This window comes from Physeter macrocephalus, chromosome 7 (genome assembly GCF_002837175.3).
Source record: "Physeter macrocephalus isolate SW-GA chromosome 7, ASM283717v5, whole genome shotgun sequence".
Classification (NCBI taxonomy): domain Eukaryota; kingdom Metazoa; phylum Chordata; class Mammalia; order Artiodactyla; family Physeteridae; genus Physeter; species Physeter macrocephalus.
The window spans coordinates 114,637,366-114,657,597 of NC_041220.1; the positions used below are offsets into that span (position 1 = coordinate 114,637,366).

General features: G+C 43.4%; 1 protein-coding gene across 1 annotated transcript; it reads right to left on the reverse strand.

The window, feature by feature from the left end:
* Positions 1 to 2,226: 2,226 nt before the first annotated feature.
* CASP6 (caspase 6) lies at positions 2,227 to 18,608 on the reverse strand. The gene is made up of 7 exons (XM_024119421.3): positions 18,530 to 18,608; positions 12,206 to 12,245; positions 10,224 to 10,370; positions 9,709 to 9,785; positions 7,678 to 7,853; positions 4,375 to 4,534; positions 2,227 to 2,720 (listed from the first exon to the last, which is right to left on the reverse strand). The coding sequence occupies exons 1-7, from the start codon at positions 18,567 to 18,569 to the stop codon at positions 2,482 to 2,484; spliced, it is 879 nt and encodes a 292-aa protein (XP_023975189.1). The 5' UTR covers positions 18,570 to 18,608; the 3' UTR covers positions 2,227 to 2,481.
* Between the last annotated feature and the right edge of the window lie 1,624 nt (positions 18,609 to 20,232).

Consider the following 20,232-nt stretch of genomic DNA (forward strand, 5'->3'; position numbering starts at 1 on the left):
ATTAAACCTTTATAGATCAGTTATTAACATAAACAGAGTTATGAAATTTCTACTCAAGTTCCAAATTGTAAGTTAAACAGATTGGAACTAAAACTAAAGGAATCCAAATTACACGTTAGTTTTATTACAAAAGGATTGTTTTATCCTGAGACAACTGTTATAAATGAAATTCAACTGTGTCCCTATGGCTTCCACAGCTCAAATTTGATGGCATTTTGATGCCCAGATATGTAGGTACCAATGTCACCGCATCTGTACAAGAGGATTTTATTCAGATAAACCCTTTGACTGATCCCATTCAAGGGGAAAAAAATGTGTGTGTGTGTGTGTGTATGTGTGTGTATGTCTGTGTGTGTGTGTGTGTGTGTGTGTGTGTGTGTGTGTGTGTGTGTGGTTTGTTGGGCTTTTTAATAATATGAGCTAATTTCTCTTAAGTAACCAAAGCTGTATATTCTTTGCCTAGAGGGCCAGGCCCGTGTTCATTGGATGAACTGAGGAGAGTTTCTGTAGTCATTTGCTCTTGCAAGAAGAGCCGGCAGCACCTGTAGGCCGGGGGTTAAAGGAAAGGTACAGTGTTCAACTGACAGTGAAGTCCCTGTCATGGCCACAAAAAAAGGTATAAATGTCCCACTGACCTTAGCATATAGTTGGCACGTGTTTTGAACGACAACTGAAACAGCACAGGCAAACTACGGCTTCTGAACCAGCAACTCACAAGTTTGTTATCAAAGCCCAAACTTTTAATCATATTCAGCCTCTGGCAGGTTATTAACAAAACATATTACTCAAAATTTACATATCAGTAAGAACTGAATCTTAAAAGTAACATCTGGGACTTCCCTGGTGGTCCAGTGGTTAAGACTCCGCGCTTCCACTGCAGGGGGCACGGGTTCATTCGCTGGTCAGGGAACTAAGATCCTGCATGCCACATGCCGCGTGGCACGGCCAAAAAAAAAAGGTAACATTATTCCATGAACATGATGATGGTCTGTGAGTGGGACTGCCACTCACAGTGTATAGTAACTAACATGCAAGATACTGACAGACAGAATTAAACTTTGCAAGTGTGTAGCCTCTACTGACTAAGAATTAACTGTTTTATAATTCTTCCTCAGAATGCCATGTAATAGTTCTCGAAGGCTCATTTTTTTTAAGTGAGAGTTAAAGTCCTATATAAAAAGTGATAATTCATATGTAGATTAATTTATATGACCAAGTAAAACAAGTCATCTATAAATTACACAAATGAGTAAGAATGCGAACTCGAAAAATTTAATAAAGAATGAATTTCAGATATTAAAGGAAAACAACGAATTATTAGGTTCAAAAACTTTTAAAAACATTATAGTTTTATAAAAAGTCACAAAATACAAGTTAAATCAGTCAGGTATTTTGAGTAACCTTGCAATTTACTACAAAAGTCAAGTATTACAAATGCTTGTGGATTTTTATTTATAGGAATTCCCTGAGGATTTCATTTCTACATATATCAAACCCCTTCACCATGTCCAATATGAGCTATTTTTTTTTGTAAAGTTCTCTCATTAAAGCTTAAGACATTTAAAATTGCTGTACCATTTAAATTGCTTCAACCTAGTGATACTTCTTTATATAAAAATACAGATACATAAAACAAAATAGCACCTATCAATCATTTAGATTTTGGAAAGAAATGCAGCTTTTTAGTTAGCATTGAGGCAAAGCAGGGAACCTGCTTCTTTCCAATTGCACTTGGGTCTCTGCAGATGTCCACTCGGCGCTGAGAAACTTTCCTGTTCACCAGTGTGAGGAGTTCTGTGAACTCTAAGGAGGAGCCGAATTTTCCCAGCATCTCGCACAAATCTTGAATGTACCATGAGCCATTCACAGTTTCCCGATGAGAATAATAACCTAAAAATGATAGAAAGGAGAGCCACTGAAGTTTTCTGGTCACTTACTGTGACAGAAAAACACCTTTAAAAAGTCTGAGTTCTTAAAAATCCTTGGAGAAGACTAAGATGTGCCATGATACAGTTTTAAAAGTTTTCTCTGTTGACTATTCTCATGTGAGAAAAAAGATTAATTCCATACAGTTCTATAAAAATAGGCTTAATTTTCTCCATCCCACTGGGTTTGAGACTTTCTTTCTTTCTTTCTTTTTTTTTTTTAGCTTTCAGAAACTTTTAAAAACATTATAAAGTTTTATAAAATGTCACAAAATACAAGTTAAATCAGTCAGATATTTTGAGTAACCTTGCAATTTACTACAAAAGTCAAGTATTACAAATGCTTGTGGATTTTTATTTATAGGAATTCCCTGAGGATTTCATTTCTACATATATCAAACCCCTTCACCATGTCCAATATGAGCTATTTTTTTTGTAAAGTTCTCTCATTAAAGCTTAAGACATTTAAAATTGCTGTACCATTTAAATTGCTTCAACCTAGTGATACTTCTTTATATAAAAATACAGATACATAAAACAAAATAGCACCTATCAATCATTTAGATTTTGGAAAGAAATGCAGCTTTTTAGTTAGCATTGAGGCAAAGCAGGGAACCTGCTTCTTTCCAATTGCACTTGGGTCTCTGCAGATGTCCACTCGGCGCTGAGAAACTTTCCTGTTCACCAGTGTGAGGAGTTCTGTGAACTCTAAGGAGGAGCCGAATTTTCCCAGCATCTCGCACAAATCTTGAATGTACCATGAGCCATTCACAGTTTCCCGATGAGAATAATAACCTAAAAAAGATAGAAAGGAGAGCCACTGAAGTTTTCTGGTCACTTACTGTGACAGAAAAACCCCTTTAAAAAGGCTGAGTTCTTAAAAATCCTTGGAGAAGGCTAAGATGTGCCGTGATACAGTTTTAAAAGTTTTCTCTGTTGACTATTCTCATGTGGGAAAAAAGATTAATTCCATACAGTTCTATAAAAATAGGGTTAATTTTCTCCATTTCCTAAAATGTTAATTTTAGGAATTTTTTTAGGTTAATTTTCTCCATTTCCTAAAATTAGGTTAATTTTCTCCATTTCCTAAAAATTCCCATGATAGTAGTAACCAGGCAATGATTTCTGAGACACGTGATTAGAAAAAAGAAAAACATAAAATTATTTACTGCAAGAGCAGAGAACAACTGTCATCAGAATATTTTTCAACATTTTCCGTGAGTGTTACCACAAAAGCAGTGTCACCATCAGTAACTGACATATTCTGCTGCTAATATTCAATATAATTAGCCTTGTAGCTTTATTTAACATAGTTCTCAGGAAGGATTTTTCTATAAGGTATTTTATACTTTTAGATATCACTCTGATCACATGGCACAAAGAAGTCCATTAAGCCTCTGAGCTTCACAACCAAATCACCTGCCCCATTAGAAAGACCTCACCTAAATCAAGCCAAGGTGAAACTTACAGGAACTTAGCCAAGAAAGCCAATTATAAACTTGTATTAAACACCCACACACCTTCTGCCACAGAGTAACACATGAGGAAGTCTGCTCCAGCAGGAAGTGTATAAACTGAGGCTGCATCCACCTGGGTTAGGTTGACATCCAGCTTATCTGTATGATGATCCACTGCATCCAAAGGGATGACCGGCACATCGTGCTGGTTTCCCCGACATGCCTACGAGACAAGGAGGAAAATCCCCTCCTTTACTTACCTATTCTTCCCAGTGCTTCATGTTCACAGTGAATGTGTGATTCAGTACGCCTCCACTGCAACATCAACAGAAGCCACTTTACAGGCGCTTCAGAAACAATGCATTCAGGTTTAGAGCAGGCCAAAGCTGACAGGTTTTTTTCCTACTTATGTTTTCCTATAGTTAATGTTGATTGAATGGTACACTGTAAAAGGGAAAGCATCTGTGGTTTTACAGTTTCTTAGGGATTACCCACACTAGCACCAAGAGTCACCCTTTCTTTTAAAAGCTATAGTATGTGCCTAAGTGTTTCTGTATAATCAGGTAATATATTCCTGGATTGGGTTTTCCTTGCCAAGCGGCTGCCATAAATTGTTAAGGGTCAAAATGACACCACATGACCTGAGAGGACATCTATTAATGTGCCTCCTGCCTTTTGCTCCTACTTTAAAGTGAGGGCTCAAATTCTTACTAATTCTGACTCACACAAGGGCTAACATTAATTTCTACTCAAATAACTATTATGGGCTGCATTCTGTCCCCCTCCCGATTTATACACTAAGGACTTAAATATATAACATATAACCCCCAGTATTTCAAATGTGACTGTATTTGCTGATATGGCCTTTAAAGAGATAATTAAGGTAAAATGAGGTCCTGTTGGTGGGCCCTAACCCACTATGACTGGCATCCTTATAAAAAGAGACCAGGACACAGACATGCACAGAACAGTTTCCCGATGAAAATAATAACCTTCTGCCACAGAGTAACACATGAGGAAGTCTGCTCCAGCAGGAAGTGTATAAACTGAGGCTGCATCCACCTGGGTTAGGTTGACATCCAGCTTATCTGTATGATGATCCACTGCATCCAAAGGGATGACCGGCACATCGTGCTGGTTTCCCCGACATGCCTACGAGACAAGGAGGAAAATCCCCTCCTTTACTTACCTATTCTTCCCAGTGCTTCATGTTCACAGTGAATGTGTGATTCAGTACGCCTCCACTGCAACATCAACAGAAGCCACTTTACAGGCGCTTCAGAAACAATGCATTCAGGTTTAGAGCAGGCCAAAGCTGACAGGTTTTTTTCCTACTTATGTTTTCCTATAGTTAATGTTGATTGAATGGTACACTGTAAAAGGGAAAGCATCTGTGGTTTTACAGTTTCTTAGGGATTACCCACACTAGCACCAAGAGTCACCCTTTCTTTTAAAAGCTATAGTATGTGCCTAAGTGTTTCTGTATAATCAGGTAATATATTCCTGGATTGGGTTTTCCTTGCCAAGTGGCTGCCATAAATTGTTAAGGGTCAAAATGACACCACATGACCTGAGAGGACATCTATTAATGTGCCTCCTGCCTTTTGCTCCTACTTTAAAGTGAGGGCTCAAATTCTTACTAATTCTGACTCACACAAGGGCTAACATTAATTTCTACTCAAATAACTATTATGGGCTGCATTCTGTCCCCCTCCCGATTTATACACTAAGGACTTAAATATATAACATATAACCCCCAGTATTTCAAATGTGACTGTATTTGCTGATATGGCCTTTAAAGAGATAATTAAGGTAAAATGAGGTCCTGTTGGTGGGCCCTAACCCACTATGACTGGCATCCTTATAAAAAGAGACCAGGACACAGACATGCACAGAGGAAAGACCATGTGAACAGAAGCCACCTCCCAGGCAAGGAGCGAGGCCTCAGAAGAAATCAACCCTGCTGACACCTTGATCTCAGGCTTCTAACCGCCAGAGCTGCAAGAAAATAAATCTCTCTTGTCTAAGCTACCCAGTTTGTGTACAGGCAGACCTTAGAGATATTGCAGATTCGGTTCCAGACTACAGCAACACAGCGAGTATCGCAGTAAAGTGAGTCACATGAATTTTTTGGTTTCCCAGTGCATATAAAAGTTATGTTTACACTATACTGTAGTCTATTAAGTGTACAATAGCATTATGTCTAAAAAAAGTAGACCTTAATTAAAAAATACTTTAATGCTAAAAAATGCTAACCATCACCTGAGTCTTCAGCTAGTCATAATCTTTTTGCAATAGTAATGTCAAAATCACAATCATAACAAAAATAATGAAAAAGTTTGAAATATGAAAATTACCAATATGACACAGAAATGAAGTGAGCAAATGCTGTTGGAAAAATGGCATCAACACAGGGTTGCCACAAACTTTCAATTTGTTAAAAAAAAAAAAAAGCACTATCTGCAAAGTGCAATAAAGTGAGGTATGCCTGTACTTTGTTCTGGGAGCCCCAGTAAACTTAATACAGTGCTCTAACAAGATTCTGCTGTAGTAATAAATGCATTCATCAATTCTGAAATGGCTGAAGAATTAGAAACTTTAAAAGAAACAGTTCGGATGGATTTCAGAGTTATCATATAAATAGAAGATCCCTAATATCCTATTTTTTACAGGGAGATTTTGGTCTTATATAGTATTACCAGGCTTATTTTCAGACCTTATTTTCAACTGTCTTCCTAAATGGAATGTAGAACATATGGAACTCAGTGCCATCACTTGCCAAATCAACTGCAGCAAGAATAAGAGCCAGCCTTTACTGGGGGCCTGCCGTGTGCCAGGCACTGTTCGAAGTGTTTTTCATGTTAGGCCAGATCGTTTTATCCTCTCAGCCACCCCATGAGCCAGTGCTATTTTATCCCTGTGTCACAGATGAAGAACCTGAGGCATAGAGAAATGAAATAACTTGGCAAAACGTTTTCCTCCTTTGTGGCCCATGAGTTATTTCCAATTCTCCTGTCTTACAGTGCTGGCCACTCCCTTTTTCATGAGCAGTCTCACCTGTCATTTTTTTTTAATATTTATTTATTTTTTGGCTGTGTTGGGTCTTCGTTGCTGTGCGCAGGCGGGCTTTTCTCTCTAGTTGTGGCGAGCGGGGGCTACTCTTTGTTGCGGTGCGCGGGCTTCTCATTGTGGTGGCTTCTCTTGCCACGGAGCACGGGCTCTAGGAGCGTGGGCTTCAGTAGCTGTGGTGCGTGGTCTCAGTAGTTGTGGCTCGTGGGCTCTAGAGCGCAGGCTCAGTAGTTGTGGTACACGGGCTTAGTTGCTCCGCGACTTGCAGGATCTTAGTTCCCCAGCCAGGGATTGAACTCGGGGCCCTGGCAGTGAGAGCACTGAGTTCTAACCTCTGGACTGCCACAGAATTCCCTCTACACTCGTTTTCCAGGCTATACTTGACATGGGGAAACTCATCTACTCCCATGCCTTCCAGTACCACCCACCCATCCCCTCCCTCATTACTCCTAAACTTATTTCTCTAATCCAGGCTGCCTGTCTCAAGTTCTAGACCTGTATCTCCAATGACATGTCCCACAGACACCCCAGTGCAGCTGTCCAAACATGAAACCAGGGAGTCATCCTTGACTTTTTTTTTTTTTTAATAGCCCCCCTACTCCCTTCCTCAAGGTACGGCAGGGTGTAAAACGTGGCTGTGTCCTCCATGCCGTTCATGGAAATAGAGGATTGCAGCCCTGGAACGTGAGGAATTCTCTTTTTTTGTTCAGAATCCTTACTGAGGTACCAAATGATGTTATTCAAGCCCCCAAATATTTTTATCCCTAATACCAGTTTGGCAGTGGGTAACCGCATCTTGGCCTAAGGGAAGATCTGAAAGGACGAAGCAAGCTAGGACTAGAAGTCTTTATGCCCACTTTCTTCCCACTGGCTAGCATGCTCTCCAGCCCCCAAACCAAACCTGGTCTGGACAGGTGGCCCTGCACTGCACTTGCCCACCAGCAGATGCTCGTCCAGTGGCTCCGCCTTGACACTGGGCTGCGCCAGGGAGCAGCACATTCGTTATTTTGAGTTCTTTCCAATGTCAATCCAAGTAATAAAGATACTGAGAATCTTTATGTTAAGAAAGAATTACTAACAGCTCAAACTGCGACTCTGGCTAGGATTCAAAAAGGGCCTTTCCGATTACTGGAGAAAGTTACTTCCAAAATCAGCTTTCGTTCTTTCTAGTCACGTGTACAGAACCATGGCCTTGATAATTAAGACTGTAACATAATCAGTCTTACCTGAATGATAAATATCTTGGGTTTTCCAACCAGGCTCTGACACTTGTCTCCTTTGAACAAGCCAGTCAGTGTCTGAATTTCAATCTTGGCATCATATGCATAGATGTGGTTGCCTTCACCATGACTCAGGAAAACACACAAAAAGCAATCGGCGTCTGCATGGCTAGCGGTTGATGCTAAAAAGGCCCCCAAAAGTTATTTAGAAATGAAAATAAGGTGATTATCTACATCTAAAAATTTAATTTACTAATATTAGAATAAAGTTACATACATACAATTGAGGGAGGGGGAAAATTTGTTATTATAAAATGTCTGTAATGAAACACAACTTATTTTAGTATTTAATCAAGCAATAATTTATACCATACTCTATCTGATTTTTTAAAAATCCAAATTATTACAGTTCAAAGTAATAGAGGTGAACAGATTTTGTTAGCTCTCCTAAAACACAGAATAATGACATGGAAAACCTAAAGGGATTATTGTGGGGAACGCCCTTAAAAGATCCAAGTCATTTTGGCAATATAAGTGTCTTTGAATCAGCAGAGACCTTTTGGAAAGACCCCAAAACTACTACATAACACCTCCCTATGTGTCGCTGCACCTCCAAGGAGTGCAGCACCTTCACTATATGTCCGTGGTGCTCAGAGCTTCCCAAAGAGTATTAAGACAGGAGAGTGATGTCCTCCAAAGCTGAGGAGCAAGAAAAGTAGAAAACCTGGTAAGCAGCCAGTTGAAATTATTTACAGGTTAAAGAAGAACTCTGGTATGAGGTTCCTCAAAATATTAAAAATAGAACTACTGTATCCTGCACTTCCACTTCTGGGTATTTATCCGAAGACGACAACAACGCTCATTTGAAAAGATATATGAACCCTCATATTCGTCGCAGCAATTATTACAACAGCCAAGATATGGAAGCAACCTAAATGTCCAACAATGGATGAATGGATAAAAAAGACATGTGTATATACAGTGGCTTACCATTCAACCATTAAGAAAAGAAATCTAGCCATTTGCAACAACATGACTGAATCCTGAGAGCATTATGCTAAGTGAGAGAAGGCAGAGGAAGACATGGTCTCACTGTATGTGGAATCCAAAACACCAGCCAGCAAGCAGGCGACCAACCTCAAAGATGCAGAGAACAGACTGGTGGCTGCTGGGGCAGAGGCAGGGGTGGGGTGGGGGGTGGCAAAATGGGGGAGGGGGCAGAAGGTACTAACTTCCAGTTACACAAATACGTAAGTCCCGGGGATGTAATGGACAGCATGATGACTGTAGTTAATAATACAGTATCGCATACTGGAAAGCTGCCGAGAGGAGATCTTCAAAAGTCCTCATCACAAGAAAAGACAGTCTTTGTAAGTACATATGGTGACAGATGGTCACTAGACTTCCTGTGGTGATCGTTTCTCAGTGTATGCAAATATCAAATCATTATGCTGTATACCTGAAACTAATGTTATATGTCAATTATACCTCAATTTTAAAAAAAAGAGCTCGGAAGAAAGCTTAATTATGTAAATGTTATAATAGTCCATTGACAAATTACTTAAAAATCCATGACCTGTAGTGATTATTATAAACGTAAGTTAATTTACCTACCACTGCATAGTGATGTAGAAATTAAGAGATAATGTATATAAATCAACAGTATTATGGAGCCAGTAAAAAACTTGGGTATGGAAGGAGTCAATTAAAAAATGACTACCCAGCATCTGTAGTATTTGCATTTTCGGCTTTTAATTGCCAAATGAAAAGATCATTTCATTCATTACTAGAGTAATAGACTGTAACTAGTGGTATTTAGAATGTAACTTTGGAGGCATAATACTTTGCAAATGTCTCTAAATCTGGTAGGTAACACAATCAGAGAGGCGCAACCAAAACCTATAACCCATGCTAAATTAATTGACAAGCCTTTTTCACAATACGGTTAATTATTTGGACCTGTCTTTACACATAGGATAATTGAAAACTACTCAATCCCATCAGAGGAATATGAACAAGAAAACTATCGATACCTACCCTCGTGAATTTTGAGCAGTAGTTCTTCTGCTTTAAGATCATCAAAGCATTTCACTTCAAATCCTAGATCTGAAAACCTGGAGATGATAAATTAAATTGGATATTAGCTATGAGCTATTCAAAGCTGTCACATACCCCTAATTATTTAAGGAATCTATACACATTTTTATGACATATAAATTGACTTTTCTTTAGAGAGAAAGAAAAATCAAATATGACAATGATGGTTTTCCTTGGTAACCCACGATAGGGATTTATTCATGATGACTGATTTAAGTTACAATACTGCCATCTACTATGCAGATAGATTTATAACAATGCGAAGAATGTTAACATTTAATAGAACAGGATTAGGGGGGCAATTCAGGCAAGTTCTTAAGGGAGGCTGTGCCCAAATGAGGTTCATCCTCAAATACTCTTGCTCTGTCTGTTATTTCATCAGTGTGGACAAGTTTTGATAAGTAGTTATCACTTAAATATCTCACCATCTTGACATATAGATCAAACCATACTACCTGCGCTTAAGACTGTCTCTGTCGGCGCTGGTGCCCTGCCTGTCTGGTAGGGTTAAGTGCCAGAAGAACCTCTCATGATTGAAGATTAAAGCAATTCCTCTCCTCTTGTGGTCCATTTTGTACGTTTCTGCCGGATCAAACACTTCTCTGTTTATGAAAAGTTTTAAAAACAATCACTTAAGTCATATTAAATAACGAGCTCCTCCAAGCCCAAGGTCAACATATAGACTAGATAGAGGTCTGCTGCGTCCTCCTCCTCTGCCAGGCGGACAGACCACTGGTGTGCCCCAGGGAAGCCTCCCAGCCACACTGGCAAGGAAAGTCCTGAAATATTCGGTGGGCCAAAAAGTTCCTTCGGAATTTAAGTAAAAGACAGACACATTTTCCATCTTCACCAAGAACTTTATTGAACAACATATTCACCGTTTTGTTGCACTACCTTCTGCCATTTTTCAGGCAAGTTCAATTCTATCATCTCAAAACTTTTTATCTTTTTGAGCAAAGAACTGTTCCAGGAGCCTTTTACAGTCTACCAGGGAATTGAATTTTTTTCCATTAAGAGAATTTTGTAAAGACTGAAATAAATGGAGATCTGAAGGTGCAATGTCTGGTGAATACGGCAGATGAATCACAACTTCCCAGCCAAGCTGTAACAGTATTTGCCTGGTCATCAGAGGAACATGCAGTCTTGCGTTATCCTGATGGAAGATTATGCGTTTTCTGTTGACTAATTCTGGACGCTTTCATCGAGTGCTGCTTTCAGTTGGTCTAACTGGGAGCAGGACTTGTTGGAATGAATCGTTTGGTTTTCTGGGAGGAGCTCATAATACAGAACTCCTTTCCAACCCCACCATGGACACAACATCACCTTCTTTGGGTGAAGACCGGCCTTTGGTGTGGTTGGTGGTGGTTCGTTTCGCTTGCCCCACGATCTCTTCCATTCCACATCATTGCACAGTATCCACTTTTCATCGCCCGTCACAATTTGTTTTAAAAATGGAACATTTTCATTACGTAAAGAATCGCATGCGGAAATACGGTCGAGAAGGTTTTTTTCACTTGACTTATGTGGAACCCAAAAACATCAAAGTGACTGACATAACCAAGCTGGTGCAGATGATTTTCAGTGCTTGATTGGGGTATTCTGAGTATGTCAGCTATCTCTCGAGTGGTATAACGTTGACTGTCCTCAATTAACGTCTCGATTTGATCACTATCAACTTCAACTGGTCTACCTGACCGTGGAGCGTCATCCAGCGAGCAATCTGCGGCACGAAACTTCGCAAGGCACTTCTGACACGTTCGATCAGCCACAGCACCTTCTCCATACGCTGCACAAATCTTTTTTTTGTGTTTCAGTTGCATTTTTACCTTTCTTGAAATAATAAAGCATAATATGTTGGAAATGTTGCTTTTTTCCTTCCATCTTCAATATTAAAATGGCTACACAAAAATTCACCAATTTTGATGTTTTTTTTCAAATGCATGCTTGATATGACAGCTGTCACAATACAATCTAACAAAATTGTTTTGAATGAAGTTAAAGACAACTAAGTGCTACTAGAGCCATCGAATGGAAAAAAGCGAACAAGCTTTTTGGCCCACCCAATATTCCTGTACCAACGGGTAACAGCAGCCATCCTGAGCACCTCTACGCCCACCCCAATCCCTCTGCATGGGTGTCTTTCCCCCAGGTCTCCAGGAGTCAGCGACCAAGGACAATGGCCTGGCCCAGGCCTAGCCCCAGGGCCCATGCCATCCCAATTGTTCAGCATTTTGAACCTCAGTCTAGGTCCCTTCACAGCCAGGGGCAGCACATCTACACTAACCTGCACATCTACAAACCAACTCTCCAAATGCTAAAACCTGACATTCTCAGTTCTGCTTTCTAGCTCCCAGGTCCCTTTCTTGCTTTGATTTCTGTAGGTTGATCATGATCACCAAAGGGGAAGACCTTTACTGGTAAAGAGCACATTTTTTACCTCATAGGGAAAGCATCTGTTTCTGTCATGTTTTGTTCACCTATTAAAAAAAAGTTGGGTTTTGTTAATATACTTTTTGACTTATGGTCATAAAACACATCAGGAACTCCCAGCTGCCTTGACTCCTATACTCTTAAGCCCCTTCTGTCTTGGTTAGTTTAAAGGTCAAAGTATGTGAGAAGGAGTAAGGGAGAAGGAAGGGAAAGTGCTATTAATAATAAACAAATTAGAGTGGCATGGACTTATATATACTACCAAATGTAAAACAGATAGCTAGTGGGAAGCAGCCGCATAGCACAGGGAGATCAGCTCGGTGCTTTGTGACCACCTAGAGGGGTGGGATAGGGAGGGTGGGAGGGAGACGCAAGAGGGAAGAGATATGGGGATATATGTATATGTATAGCTGATACACTTTGTTATAGAGCAGAAACTCACACACCATTGTAAAGCAATAATACTCCAATAAAGATGTTTTAAAAAGTAAACAAGGGCTTCCCTGGTGGCGCAGTGGTTGAGAGTCCGCCTGCCGATGCAGGGGACACGGGTTCGTGCCCCGGTCCGGGAGGATCCCGCATGCCGCGGAGCGGCTGGGCCCGTGAGCCATGGCCGCTGGGCCTGCGCGTCCGGAGCCTGCGCTCCGCAACGGGAGAGGCCACAGCAGTGAGAGGCCCGCATACCGAAAAAAAAAGTAAACAAATAACTATAAATTAACAGCTCAATTTTTTCTCACCCCTAATTCTTACGTGCAAAATAAAACAGATTAGAAATGGAGAAAATAAAAAAAAAATTTTTTAATGGAGAAAATATTACTCAAACACATTCCTTGCAAAATATGTCTAAAGTAACAAATGTAGCTCTGTGATTATGCAGCTCAAATGAAATATGAAATTGCTTGATATTGCAGAAAATGATTTTGCAAATATTCTCTGAAACAGAGAAGGGATTAAGTCAAACAAGAGAACGGAACAGACCGTGGTTAATACTGGATTACCCTGCCGCGTGGAAGAGGTAGACGTTTGGTGGAGGAAGGGAAGGGGGGAAGGGGCAAAGGCTCAGACTTTGATCTCCTGAATGACACATGTGCACTTACAACCCTATAATCAGGACCCTCTGCTCCTGACCCACGAACATACTTCCCCACCCCCGAGACAACCTCTCACTGAATCCCTCTCTACTCCCGGAACAGTGCTGTGCAACAGAGCTCTCTGCAATGACAGAATTCCCTACACCAGAGCTGTTCCATAGGGCAGCCATTGGCCACATGTGGTCTTGAGCACTTGAAATGTGGCTAGTGTAACTGAGGAACTCAGTTAATTAAATTAATTTAAACGTGTGGCCAGTGGCTTCTGTACTGGACAGCACAGTCAGTCTAGCATCTTCTACAAGAAGGGTCCATATGCTCAAATCTGTTTTTACCTGATAAGAGCTTAAGAGGGGAGGGGAGAAAAGGTAATACAATATCAACAGTATAGCAAGATGCACCTCTCAGTTGAGGTCTTTGAAGGAAGCGCAACAGACCCTACGGGTAGACTCCTACCCATCATCTCCTAGTCAAGAGGGTGGGGTCCCCCTCTCCCCTTGGAGTCTCTCCCTGATGCCTGATTGTTCTAACCTCACGTCTCCTCACTGACAAAAATCCACCCAGGGAGGGAGGATGAGGTGAGATGGGGAATTCAACTCCAGGGCCCTTTACCAGTCACTCTCAGCCTGTTCCTCCCGTAATGCACCCAGCATTCCAGCCAAGACCCCACGGCGGCCTTCCCCTTCCCCTGTGTCATAGGCCCCAATTAGTTTTTTTCTTAACCTTTTGCATCAGTTCCTGGCCTGGGTGATAAAATGCAGATTCCTGGATCCCAACCCTGACTTACAGAATCAGAATCCTGGGAAAGGTGACAATCTGCATTTTTAACAGGGTGATTTTTACTCCCACCGAAGATTAGGAGTCAAGCAGCCACTAATGCATCCTCCCCACTCTCCCAAAGTTTCCGTGCTACTCCACATCCTGCTCTAAGGTGGACACTTCATATTCCACACCCTGCTTTACTGGGAATACTTCCTACCAAGCACTCCTCTATCCAGGGGGACTTCCCTACGGTACAGCTACTCTACTGGGGGACTCCCTACTCCACGCAATGTTCTAAAAGGGATCAAACCGACCCCACCCACTGCTCTACTAAGGTTACATGGTAGCTCATACACTGTTCCACCAGAACACGTCCTCCTCCACACACTGATGCTGGGGATGCTTCCTGCTGTACACACTGTCCTCCCAGGGACAGTACTTACTGTCCCTGGGAGGACACACACTTTTCTACTAGAACACTTTCTGCTCTGCACACTCGACACTGGGGATACTTCCTACCACGCACAGTGCTCTCCAGGGATCCACACACCCCTCTGCCCAGAATACTTCCTATACCACACACTAGTCTACCATGAAACCTCCAGCCCTACTCTACTACCAGGGCACTTCCTTCTCCACACACTGCTCTACTGGGGACACGTCCCACCCCACACACTGCTGTACAGCTGATGCTTCCTAATAAGACACCCCTCTACTTGGGATGCTGACCCAGGGAGCACACAGCTCTCTGGGGGATACTTCCGATTCCACAGTTATGCCCAGGATACCTCCTCCTACACACCCCGTTCTACCAGGGTTACTTCCTGTGCCACACAGTGTTCCACCCTGTGGATACAGAAGCTGCTGTACTCGGAATACTTCCTACTCCACACAGTGATAAACCGGGATGCTTCCTAGTCCACACACGGCTCTGCCGTGGAAACTTCGAATGCACATACTGCCCTACCTAGGACACATCCTATTCCACACCATGCTCTATCCTGGATACTTCCTACCTCACACACTGATCTACCAAGGTGACCTCGTAGCACCCACACACTGCTCTCCCCGGGACACGTCCTACTCTTCTTACTCTACAGATTACTCTACCCAGAATTCTCCCTACTCCACACTGCTCTATGGGGGATGCTTCCTGCTCCGCACACTTTCCACCGGCGATACTTCCGGCCCCACTCACTGCCCGCCCGAGGATACATGCTACCTTTCCTACTCCACACACTGCTCTCTGTGACATACTTCTTACTAGGACAGTGCTCCACCGGAGGAGAGTTCCTTAATAGCGACCTCTTTACCTGGATGCCTCCTCCTAAACAGCGCTGTACCCAGGGACACTGCCCTACCGCACGCCGTGCTCACCCAGGACACTTCCTGCCCCAGGCACCGCTCCACTGAATATACATCCTACTCTTCCCACTCCACGAACAGCCATACCCGGAATACTTCCTACTCCACACACTGTTCTCCTGGGATACTTCCTGCTCCGCGCGGCTCTATGGGGGATGCTTCCTACTAAGACTCCCCGCTACTCAGGGATGCTGCCCTTCTGAACACACTGCTCTTCTAGCGCATAAACTCCTCCACCCAGAAGACTTCCTACAACACACTGATACATCATGATACTTTCTAGTCCACACACTGCTGCCCCTGGGACACTTGCCACTTCTGACAGTGCTCTATTGGGGATACTTCCACACCCTGCTCTCCCTGGGGCTACGTCCTACTCACACACTGCTCTAACTGGGATCCCTCCTACCCCACAACTGCTCTCCCCGGAACAGCGCCACACCCTGTCTGCCGGGGTAACTTCCTGCTCCCCACGCTGCTCTACCCGAGCAGCGCAGGGTTTTCTCTCCTTCCATTTTCAGAAGCTTTTGTTCCAGGAGCCTTTTAATAACCTCACGTGCTTACCATTAAGCCAATTATACAATAAAGAAACAGAACCACTCAAACGAAACACACTAAATCCATATCTGAAAGCCAATCACCTCCTTCACCCGCCAAGAACCTGCACAGGTTGGAGAGCACCTGAGTCTCTTCTGTGATGCCCAGAGTAGTAGCAGACCCAGCAGTTCACCTCTCCCAGCTTTTGCACCTTGTTGGCTAGTGAGCCTAAGGCAGCTTGAAGTGTCCCTGGTGGAAGCTGTGCCAACTGGCCGGTCACCCAACTAACTCAAGTCCTTGAGGGTGAAAGCACTGGAGAGGTACACTCGACTGGGTCTTTAAAGTTCCTTTTTCACAGTCTGAGGAAGGAGCTTCACAGTTCTCCTGGGCTGGATGTAATTTATGCTGTGCGTTTGGGTCATCTCAAATACTGCCCTCAGCTTACAGACTTAGGAAACATGGCCAGTTTTAAGTAGCTCAAGATTAATTCGTTTAAAATGACATTCAATTTCAAAGTTAACAGATAGGACAGTGTCAGTGAGGCATTTTTTAGAGTTTTTTTGTTGTCACTGTTAACATGAGAGATGTAGAAAGACACCGGGCTGTGAAAACTTTGTTCAGACCCTCGCAGGCTCTAGCTTTCAGTGCGCTGTAACAGGCATCCTGTGCCCTGCAATACCGATTCCTGACCAAGTCCAGCTGCCGCTCTGTTCTAGCAGTTTCTTGAATCAGGACAGAAAGCTATGAAGACAGACAGTAGAACTGAGGTTCCAATACTCTTCCTGGAATTGATCAATTTTACCCTGCTTCCAGAGAACATACAATGCGACTGTGTCGCAGTCACTTTAAACTGCATGTACCCAGCAGACCAGCTTTCAAGAAGGGTGCGCTTTAACACGTATCATCGTACTGCATGAATACAAACAAACTGGCTCTGTTGACATGGAGAAAATAAATCTTAATGAGGGAGATACCCTATATAACATTTACAAATTCCTGTTTATCTGCAATCTATTCATCAAAAATGGGTCTGCCACTAAACCTGACTCTTGACCTCTTCTCCCTTCTCCTTGCCTCTGATTTAAGCAATTTTCCTCTCCACCATAATGCAACCACGACCTCTCTGCTCCTTAAACGAGTTTAATTTTTACAAAACCGATCAATCATTCCTTTCTCCCCCACACCTTAATGTGTTAATGCCCCAGCTACCATTCGCTGATGGCGTGGCACTTTCGATAGCTTTATCTCACTCTGCTCCACAGGCCCTGTGAGACAGAGAAAGTGAAAGAGATCCGTCCAAGGTCAGGGCCCTGGAGTTGGTACTGAAGACCCCGTTCTGCCTGTAAATTCCGAAGTCCCTATACTCCGTCACCATGTTAAAACCGCTCGCACCAGAGAGAGACCAAAAACCTTTCTAAACTAAGTGTTCATTTCTCCCAACTTCTTCAGCATCTACTGTTGTCATCTTCATTCACTGCAGTATCTATGAAAATCTACCCATATTCCCTATCAACAAGTGGTTTATTAATCCTACTTTGAGTGACTCATGTCAGGCCTGGAACACACTGGAAAAGGGGTGGGGTGGAGATTGAAAAGGGAGCAAGTAGGAAAAGGAAGGAAGCCATAAAAAGAATGGTGGGCGACATGCGGTGACTAGCGGTCCCTCAAGCATCCTGGACCCCTGCCCCAGCTTCCCACCCCTCACCACTGGTTCCAAAAGGGAAATGGTCGCTGGACCAAGCACTGTCCATCAGGGTAATGCCACTTCCTCCTGAACAACCATGGTGACTTTTACAACTTGCCTCTGGGGCAAAAGGCTTGTTTTGTGCGGCGAAGAATAAAAAGCTCTGAAATAAAAGGCGCTCTGCATCGACCGACAACCAGCGCTTCAAAACCACCCCCCACTTTTTTTTTTTTTTTTTTTTTTTTACTATGGCCAGAATTTCTAAACCTTATCAGTAAAATAATAAGTGACAGGGAAGAACGTTCTAAAGCATGCGTTTAGCAGTCGATCGTTTTGTAGAGAATAGTTACTGTGGCTTTAACTTAATTCACGAACAACTGCAGGTTTCCTGGAGGTAGGAGAGCCATGGGGCCTGTGCAGCCGCCGACGCCTGGCTTTTGTCTCCAGGTTCAGAGCGGGCAAGCCCGGGGGCCTCTCTGCCCAGGCACTGCCTCGGGCCGGTCACGCTCCATTGTTACTGCAGGCAACCACTTCTTTTGACTGAGAAGTAAGAAAACAAAACAAGATCCAACCTCCAAAAGTTAACTTTCTTAGGACCAGGCGCAGTTAAAAGTTTAAATAGCCCCGACGGCTAGAAAGAGATCAGCGCCCGGAGGACAAAAGCGGCCAGGGCACGCCGCAGCGCTTGGCGCCGCCACCAGGGACCGCAAGGAGGCGGTGGCGAGGTTCCCGAGTTGTTTTTCTGAGCTCAAAAGCTAAGCTGCACCCACCGGACCTGAGCGCTTCCCTCCAAGACCCTCAACTTCTTCCGGCCGCCGAGCAAAGCCGTAGGAGCCCGCGTCCGCGTCCCCGCCCCCGCCCGCGCGCCCCACCACCCCCGGCACCCGCCGCCTACCTGCACCGCGAGCCCCGCGGAGCCCCGGCGCCGAGCTCATCGCGGCAGAGCGGGAAGCACCGCCCGAGCGGCCTCCGCTTCCTGCAGCCGGGCTGCAGCCCCCGCCCCTTCCTCCCTCCCGCCCCCGCCCCCCGCCCCCGCGCCCGCGCTCCCTGCCCGCCGCCGGCCGGAGGGTGGGACAGGGTCGGTGGTGGCAGTTCGCCCCCGCAGAGTTAAAGCCCCCTTTCCCTCACGCGGAGTTCGCCGAGGCAAGAGCGCCCGGGCAGGTCAGGGGACCCGAACCCTGCCGTGGGGAGACGTCAGATTCTACCCTGAGCACGAGCGGCGGTCCCGGGGTGGGAGGCTCCAGGCAACTGCAGATGACCTGCGGCGAGCTCCACGCTCAAGCCCCGCCCCAGGCGTTTGCTCCTCCTCACTCCCTCAAAGGTGCAGGCTGTTGTGTGTTCCTGTTTCCCTACTAGTCCTTTCTCCAGTACGAGTTACTTTATAGGATTTGTAAGAATTTACAATATTTTAAAACGCTCTTTGTTGGTATAGCGGATTCGGACCAAAGTAAACTAGATGCCACTCCAGGATTCTCAAGTGTGGCTTTTATAAGTAGAGGTAATTCAGGGAAGGAATCATGCAGAAGTTAGGAGACCGGACTCTGGGGTCTGTAGACTATGGCTTTTAACGACCCAGAGCATGTCTGTTGCATTTAATTGAGCTCCTCTTCGGGTGGTTGGCTAGTGTGTAAATTTGCTTCAACGAACAACTCTGAAATCGGAAGAAAAGGTGGCTTCCTCTTTACAACTTCTCTGGGTCTTGCCTAACAAGTAACCGACATCAGACTGGGGGAAAAAATGTTAAGGCACCGTTTCTAATACATTAAAATAAGTAAGGGATTAAAATAAGTATAAGGGATCCGTCTTCTATAAGACGGATCCTCACCCCTTTATTGGGGAGGGAAAAATAAAATCTAACTTGGTAACTTTTCCTACATGTACTTGTGGTTCAAAAGTCTTGCTTGGTCATTGAATAGAATATGAAATCAAAGGATTTTACTCACCCCACGCCACTTACTGTTCAGTTCCTTGTAGGCATAAAATATTTCAGGAGTCACTAGCTTTGTTCCTTATTCTGAGGTGAAGACATGGAGTATCGGTATCTCCCTCGTATGGTGGTTGTAACAACTAAGTTAAATCACTGTATTCAGAACAGTGCCTGGCTTGTGAAGAGCTCAATACATTTTTACTGCCACCATCTTAAGCTTATTGAAAGTAAAATTGGCCTTCTTACGGTTTCCCCATTACGAAGCAGTTGCTTAGTATGTAGGAGGTGCTCAATAAATATTTATCCATTGGATGAGATTCAGGGTTTCAGCATTTGCCCTCTGGACTTTACCCAGTTTGAATGAGTTACCTGACCACCACAGCTTCCTGTCCTTCTGCCTGGTTTTCAGGGTCTCCTCTGTTTGAGCCCTGAAAACACTCCTTATATAGAAGCGGAACTCCAATTGGCTGACCTTCCATTTATCTGAAAGGAGCAGATGAAAGGAATTTATTTTTTCCCCCTAAGTGTCTTGTTATCTCAGAATATTGTATTGCTTTTATAGCAAGTGGTTATATAAAGATATTGTCTACCTTAAGAGATATAAATACAAAGCATTAGGATACTTATTTCACAATTATAAATGCTAAATCCTAGCTTTTTAAAGCAATAGC

Coding starts and splice junctions, on each gene's coding strand:
- CASP6 (XM_024119421.3), bottom strand. CDS start 18,569: ATGAGCTCGGCGCCGGGGCTCCGCGGGGCTCGCGGTGCAG. Junction 12,246..18,529: donor CCGCGGGGCTCGCGGTGCAG/GTAGGCGGCGGG, acceptor TTTTTTTAATAG/GTGAACAAAACATGACAGAA. Junction 2,721..4,374: donor GTGTTACTCTGTGGCAGAAG/GTTATTATTTTC, acceptor TATCTTTTTTAG/GTTATTATTCTCATCGGGAA.